General features: G+C 49.7%; 1 protein-coding gene across 1 annotated transcript; it reads left to right on the top strand.

Moving 5' to 3' along the window:
* The first annotated feature begins 5,329 nt into the window (after positions 1-5,329).
* On the top strand, positions 5,330-6,923 carry LOC100382972 (Spermidine hydroxycinnamoyl transferase). Its single transcript, NM_001175656.1, has 2 exons — positions 5,330-5,795; positions 5,879-6,923. The coding sequence occupies exons 1-2, from the start codon at positions 5,370-5,372 to the stop codon at positions 6,779-6,781; spliced, it is 1,329 nt and encodes a 442-aa protein (NP_001169127.1). The 5' UTR covers positions 5,330-5,369; the 3' UTR covers positions 6,782-6,923.
* The last annotated feature ends 373 nt before the right edge of the window (positions 6,924-7,296 follow it).

The following is a 7,296-nucleotide window of genomic DNA, read 5'->3' as shown; positions in this document are numbered from 1 at the left end:
ACTGTCTAGTTATTGTGGATGATTATTCTCGCTTCACTTGGGTATTCTTTTTGCAGGAAAAATCTCAAACCCAAGAGACCTTAAAGGGATTCTTGAGACGGGCTCAAAATGAGTTCGGCTTAAGGATCAAGAAAATAAGAAGTGACAACGGGACGGAGTTCAAGAATTCTCAAATTGAAGGCTTCCTTGAGGAGGAGGGCATCAAGCATGAGTTCTCTTCTCCCTACACGCCACAACAAAATGGTGTAGTAGAGAGGAAGAATAGAACTCTATTGGACATGGCAAGGACCATGCTTGATGAGTACAAGACTTCGGATCGGTTTTGGGCCGAGGCGGTCAACACCGCTTGCTACGCCATCAACCGGTTATATCTTCACCGAATCCTCAAGAAGACATCGTATGAACTCCTAACCGGTAAAAAGCCCAACATTTCATACTTTAGAGTCTTTGGTAGCAAATGCTTTATTCTTGTTAAAAGAGGTAGAAAATCTAAATTTGCTCCTAAGACTGTAGAAGGCTTTTTACTAGGATATGACTCAAACACAAGGGCATATAGGGTCTTTAACAAGTCCACTGGACTAGTTGAAGTCTCATGTGACGTTGTGTTTGATGAGACTAACGGCTCTCAAGTAGAGCAAGTTGATCTTGATGAAATAGGTGAAGAAGAGGCTCCATGCATCGCGCTAAGGAACATGTCCATTGGGGATGTGTGTCCTAAGGAATCCGAAGAGCCTCCAAATGCACAAGATCAACCGTCCTCCTCCACGCAAGCATCTCCACCAACTCAAAATGAGGAAGAAGCTCAAGTTGATGAAGAAGAAGATCAATCAAATGAGCCACCTCAAGATGACGGCATAGATCAAGGGGGAGATGCAAATGATCAAGACAAGGAGGATGAAGGGCAAAGACCGCCACACCCAAGAGTCCACCAAGCAATCCAACGAGATCACCCCGTCGACACCATCCTCGGCGACATTCATAAGGGGGTAACCACTAGATCTCGTGTTGCTCATTTTTGTGAACATTACTCTTTTGTTTCCTCTATTGAGCCACACAGGGTAGAGGAAGCACTTCAAGATTCGGATTGGGTGGTGGCGATGCAAGAGGAGCTTAACAACTTCACGAGGAATGAGGTATGGCATTTAGTTCCACGTCCTAATCAAAATGTTGTAGGAACCAAATGGGTCTTCCGCAACAAGCAAGACGAGCATGGTGTGGTGACAAGGAACAAAGCTCGACTTGTGGCCAAGGGATACTCCCAAGTCGAAGGTTTGGATTTCGGTGAAACCTATGCACCCGTAGCTAGGCTTGAGTCAATTCGCATATTATTGGCCTATGCTACTTACCATGGCTTTAAGCTTTATCAAATGGACGTGAAAAGTGCCTTCCTCAATGGACCAATCAAAGAAGAGGTCTATGTTGAGCAACCTCCCGGCTTTGAAGACAGTGAGTATCCTAACCATGTCTATAAGCTCTCTAAGGCGCTTTATGGGCTCAAGCAAGCCCCAAGAGCATGGTATGAATGCCTTAGAGATTTTCTTATTGCAAATGGATTCAAAGTCGGAAAGGCCGATCCTACTCTATTCACTAAAACTCTGGAAAATGACTTGTTTGTATGCCAAATTTATGTTGATGATATTATATTTGGGTCTACTAACGAGTCTACATGTGAAGAATTTAGTAGGATCATGACACAAAAGTTCGAGATGTCAATGATGGGGGAGTTGAAGTATTTTCTAGGATTCCAAGTCAAACAACTCCAAGAGGGCACCTTCATTAGCCAAACAAAGTATACTCAAGACATTCTAAACAAGTTTGGGATGAAGGATGCCAAGCCCATCAAGACACCCATGGGAACTAATGGGCATCTCGACCTCGACACGGGAGGTAAGTCCGTGGATCAAAAGGTATACCGGTCGATGATAGGTTCTTTACTCTATTTATGTGCATCTCGACCGGATATTATGCTTTCCGTATGCATGTGTGCAAGATTCCAAGCCGACCCTAAGGAAGCTCACCTTACGGCCGTGAAACGAATCTTGAGATATTTGGCTTATACTCCTAAGTTTGGGCTTTGGTATCCTAAGGGATCCACATTTGATTTGATTGGTTATTCGGATGCCGATTGGGCGGGGTGTAAAATCAATAGGAAGAGCACATCGGGGACTTGCCAGTTCTTGGGAAGATCCTTGGTGTCTTGGGCTTCAAAGAAGCAAAATTCGGTCGCTCTTTCCACCGCCGAAGCCGAGTATATTGCCGCAGGCCATTGTTGCGCGCAATTGCTTTGGATGAGGCAAACCCTGCGGGACTACGGTTACAAATTAACCAAAGTCCCTCTGCTATGTGATAATGAGAGTGCAATCAAAATGGCCGACAATCCCGTCGAGCATAGCCGCACTAAGCACATAGCCATTCGGTATCACTTTTTAAGGGATCACCAACAAAAGGGAGATATCGAAATTTCATACATTAATACTAAAGATCAATTAGCTGATATCTTTACCAAGCCTCTTGATGAACAAACTTTTAACAAACTTAGGCATGAGCTAAATATTCTTGATTCTAGGAATTTCTTTTGTTAACTTGCACTCATAACTCATTCATATACCTTTGATCATATCTCTTTTATATGCTATGACTAATGTGTTTTCAAGTCTATTTCAAACCAAGTCATAGGTATATTGAAAGGGAATTGGAGTATTCGGCGAAGACAAAGGCTTCCACTCCGTAACTCATACTTCGCCATCACTCCAAGCAACTCCTCTATTCTTTGGGGAGAAATGAGCCTCAAAAGGGCCGGACTTCATCCTTGGGGGAGAAATGAGCCCAAGGCAAAAGGACCGGACTTCGTCTTTGGTATAATCTTAACTCATTTGTTTATGACCAAAGGGGAAGAAAAGCACTTCGAGGGCTCTAATGGTTCCGTTTTTGGCGATTCATGCCAAAGGGGGAGAAAGTATGAGCTCAAAGCAAAGGACCGCACCATCACCAAAATTCAAATTTCAAAAACTTAAGTGATAAATATTTTCAATTGATATCCTATTGTGTTCAAAAGGGGAGAAAGTAGTATTTCAAAAATGATATATCAAAACCCTCTTGAACACTAAGAGGAGGATCCCATCTAGGGGGAGTTTTGTTTAGTCAAAGGAAAAGCATTTGAAAAAGGGGGAGAAAATTTCAAATCTTGAAAATACTTTGCAAAATCTTATTCATTTACCTTTGACTATTTGCAAAAGAACTTTGAAAAAGATTTACAAAATAGTTTGCAAAAACAAAACTCGTGGTGCAAACGTGGTCCAAAATGGTATACAAGAAAGAAACAATCCATGCATATCTTGTAAGTATTTATATTGGCTCAATTCTAAGCAACCTTTACACTTACATTATGAAAACTAGTTCAATTATGCACTCCTATATTTGCTTTGGTTTGTGTTGGCATCAATCACCAAAAAGGGGGAGATTGAAAGGGAATTGGGCTTACACCTAGTCCCTAATTGATTTTGGTGGTTGAATTGCCCAACACAAATAATTGGACTAACTAGTTTGCCCAAGTGTATGGATTACACAGGTGTAAAAGGTTCACACTCAGCCAATAAAAAGACCAAGTGTTGGATTCATCAAAAGAGCAAAGGGCCAACCGAAGGCACCTCTGGTCTGGCGCACCGGACTGTCCGGTGTGCCACCAGACAGTGTCCGGTGCACCACCGGACATGTCCGGTGCACCAGAGGACTCCAACGCAAACTCGCTACCTTCGGGAATTTCCAGAGGCGACTCCGCTATAATTCACCGGACTGTCCGGTGTACACCGGACAGTGTCCGGTGCGCCAAGGGAGGTCGGCCTCAGGAACTCGCCAGCTTCGGGAAAACTCCAACGGCTAGTCCGCTAAAATTCACCGGACTGTCCGGTGTGCACCGGACTGTCCGGTGCGACTCCGGAGCAACGGCTACCTCCGCGCCAACGGCTCTCTGCCGCGCATTTAATGCGCGCTCTGCGCGCGCAGAGGTCAGGCGCGCCCATTCCGGCACACCGGACAAGGAACAGTTGTTGTCCGGTGTGCACCGGACACCCAGGCGGGCCCACAAGTCAGAAGCTCCAACGGTCAGAATCCAACGGCAGTGGTGACGTGGCAGGGGGCACCGGACTGTCCGGTGTGCACCGGACTGTCCGGTGCGCCATCGAGCAGACAGACTCCCAACGGCCACTTTTGGTGGTTGGGGCTATAAATACCCCAACCACCCCACCATTCATTGCATCCAAGTTTTTCCACCTCTCAACTACTACAAGAGCTATAGCATTCAATTCTAGACACACCAAAAAGATCAAATCCTCTCCAACTCCACTCAAGCCTTTAGTGACTAGCGAGAGAGATTTGCCGTGTTCTTTTGAGCTCTTGCGCTTGGATCGCTTTCTTTCTTTCTCACTTGTTCTTGTGATCAAAACTCAATTGTAACCAAGGCAAGAGGCACCAATTGTGTGGTGGCCCTTGCGGGGAAGTTTTGTTCCCGTTTGATTGAGAAGAAGAAAAGCTCACTCGGTCCGAGGGACCGTTTGAGAGAGGGAAGGGTTGAAAGAGACCCGGCCTTTGTGGCCTCCTCAACGGGGAGTAGGTTTGCGAGAACCGAACCTCGGTAAAACAAATCCGCGTGTCTCACTTACTTATTCGCTTGCGATTTGTTTTACGCCCTCTCTCGCGGACTCGATTTTATTTCTAACGCTAACCCGGCTTGTAGTTGTGTTTATATTTGTAAATTTCAGTTTCGCCCTATTCACCCCCCCCTCTAGGCGACTTTCACTATCTCGTCTCTACTATATTAAAGCACCAGTTTCAACGGTCGTCCCGCGTTAATATTTTTCAAAAAAAAAACCTATATTTTTTAGAATTAACCCACACCCTTATAATCTCTTCTCTACTACTATATATAATAGAAGAGTTTATGTAAAAAAATAAGGTGAAATTATGTATAAGTAAATGTTTGAACCTTGGTTGTTGGCTCCACATTTATATCCACCTAATCAATATTAAAACAAAATTTATCCTATTTTATATATAAAAACCGTAGCAATGCACGGACATATTCTAGTTTGACTTTAATAATATTGTGCCAGCTAGAGTCCCGACCTTTTTGGTTGTGTTTTGGGTTCATCCGGAGGGTTGATTTGGTGATAAAGGAATCACGGGAGAATTGAAAGGTTCCCCTCAATCCACTCCCATCTTTCCGTGATCCTAGTCACCAGATCAAACCTGAATGGCTCCAGATCGACCCTCGAGCCTGTCGAACGATCCTTTAATTCCAACCGATCGAAAAGTTGCAGCGGCAGTGTTGAGGCCAAGGCCACCGACCCACCTCTCTCATAGCACTAGCAGCAATGGAGGTGGAGATCCTCGAGTCCTGCATGGTGAAACCCAGCGACGACATAGGGACGCCGCCGCCGCCCATGCACGTGGTCTGGCTCTCCAACCTCGATCTACTCGTGGCCAGGAGCCACACGCCCACCGTATACGTGTACCGGCCCAGCCCTGACCCGGACTTCTTCTCGCCGGGCGTCCTCAGTGCTGCCCTGTCCAAGGCGCTCGTCCGCTTCTACCCCCTCGCCGGCCGGCTCGCGCAGGACGGCGCCGGCCGCCCGCAGATCCACTGCACCGGAGAAGGCGCGCTCCTCGTCACCGCGCGCGCCGACGCTACCCTCCAGGACATCCCCGGCGGGTTCGCCCCGTCGGATGAGCTGCGGCAGATGCTTGTCCCCTCGGCTGCCGACGGCGAAGACCGCGCCGGCATCTTGGCCATGTTCCAGGTCACGCTCGCCGGCCTTGATGATTTGCTCAGACCCGCACGTACGACGGCTGACGCTTGCGTATTGCCTCCGTATATGCGCAGGTGACGTCCTTCAAGTGCGGCGGGGTGTGCGTGGGCGCGGCGATCCACCACACGGCGGCGGACGGCCTAGCGGCGCTCGACTTCGTCAACACGTGGGCCGCCATCGCGAGCAAGGGCGTCGACGAGGCCGCGCCGGCGCCGCGCCCGTGGCTGGACCGCACGCTGCTCCGCGCGCGCTCCCCTCCCGACGTGCGCTTCGACCACAGCGAGTACTCCCCGCGGGGCGGCGGCGGTCCAAAGACGGCGAGGGTCCCGTTCGACTCCGCCATCCTACCCATGTCCAAGACCCAGGTGGACGCGCTCAGGGCCGGCAAGAAGGTGTCCACGTTCAAGGCCGTGGTCGCCCACGTGTGGCGGTGCGCGTGCATAGCGCGCGGGCTCGCGGGAGACGAGGACACCCGTCTGTACATGACCGCCGACGCGCGCTCCCGCGTCCGCCCGCCGCTCCCGGAAGGCTACCTCGGCAACGCCATCTTCCGCGCGTCAGCGGTGGCCACGGCGGGCGACGTCGTCTCCGAGCAGCTCGACGCCGTTGCGGGTAGGGTGTCCGGCGCCACCGCCCGGCTGGACGACGAGTACGTCCGATCGCTGGTGGACTACCTGGAGCAGGTGGTGGGCGATGTGGCGGGGCTCCGCAAGGGGGAGTGGGTGATGCCGGAGACCGACCTGTGGGTGATAAGCTGGCAGGGGCTGCCCATCTACGACGCCGACTTCGGCTGGGGACGGCCGGCGTTCATGGGCCGCGCGTGCCTCCAGTTCAGCGGCCTCGTGTACCTCGTCCCGGGCCCGGACGGCGACGGCCGCCTCGACGTCGTCGTGGCCATGGAGCCCAAGAGCCTGGCCAGATTCAAGGAGCTGTTGTACGAGCTCAAAGGTGCAGGTGTTCCGTGCACGGCAGACTGAGCTGCTGCATTCCGTGCAGGTTCCTTGGCTTGCTACCGGCTGGCAAAACGAAAACCTGTTTGACAAATTGTTCCTTGCATTGCCTATCTACTTCGACCTTTACTGCAGTACTCCTAGTTTTCTACTCGTTGTTTGTGATCGCAATCTGGTGAGTACTGTACTCTATATGCATTTACATGGCTATCTATATTCGGAGCTAAATTCATCGCCGGTCCTGTAACTCGGCACTAGATGTTACTTTTTTCTTTTCCAAAAGGGAAGTGATTTCTTACTATTAACCGCGGGAGCAAAGAGATCACCGTATTGCTCCACGTCATCAGAAAAAAAATTCACCGTCCGATCACAGCTCAGCGGCTATGCCTCTGCGCGTGGAGCTGCCGTCGCTCTCTCTTCTAGACGCTTCGCGTTAGGGATAAAAGCAAAAGGAAGAACAGAAAAAGAAAATAATCAGGAAGGGGAGCGGCGGCCACCAGAGCCCGGAGTTCGGAGTTCACGATATGACGCTCTGGTACGGT

Source organism: Zea mays, chromosome 5 (assembly GCF_902167145.1).
Source record: "Zea mays cultivar B73 chromosome 5, Zm-B73-REFERENCE-NAM-5.0, whole genome shotgun sequence".
Lineage (NCBI taxonomy): Eukaryota > Viridiplantae > Streptophyta > Magnoliopsida > Poales > Poaceae > Zea > Zea mays.
This window is presented reverse-complemented; position numbering and strand designations above follow the sequence as displayed.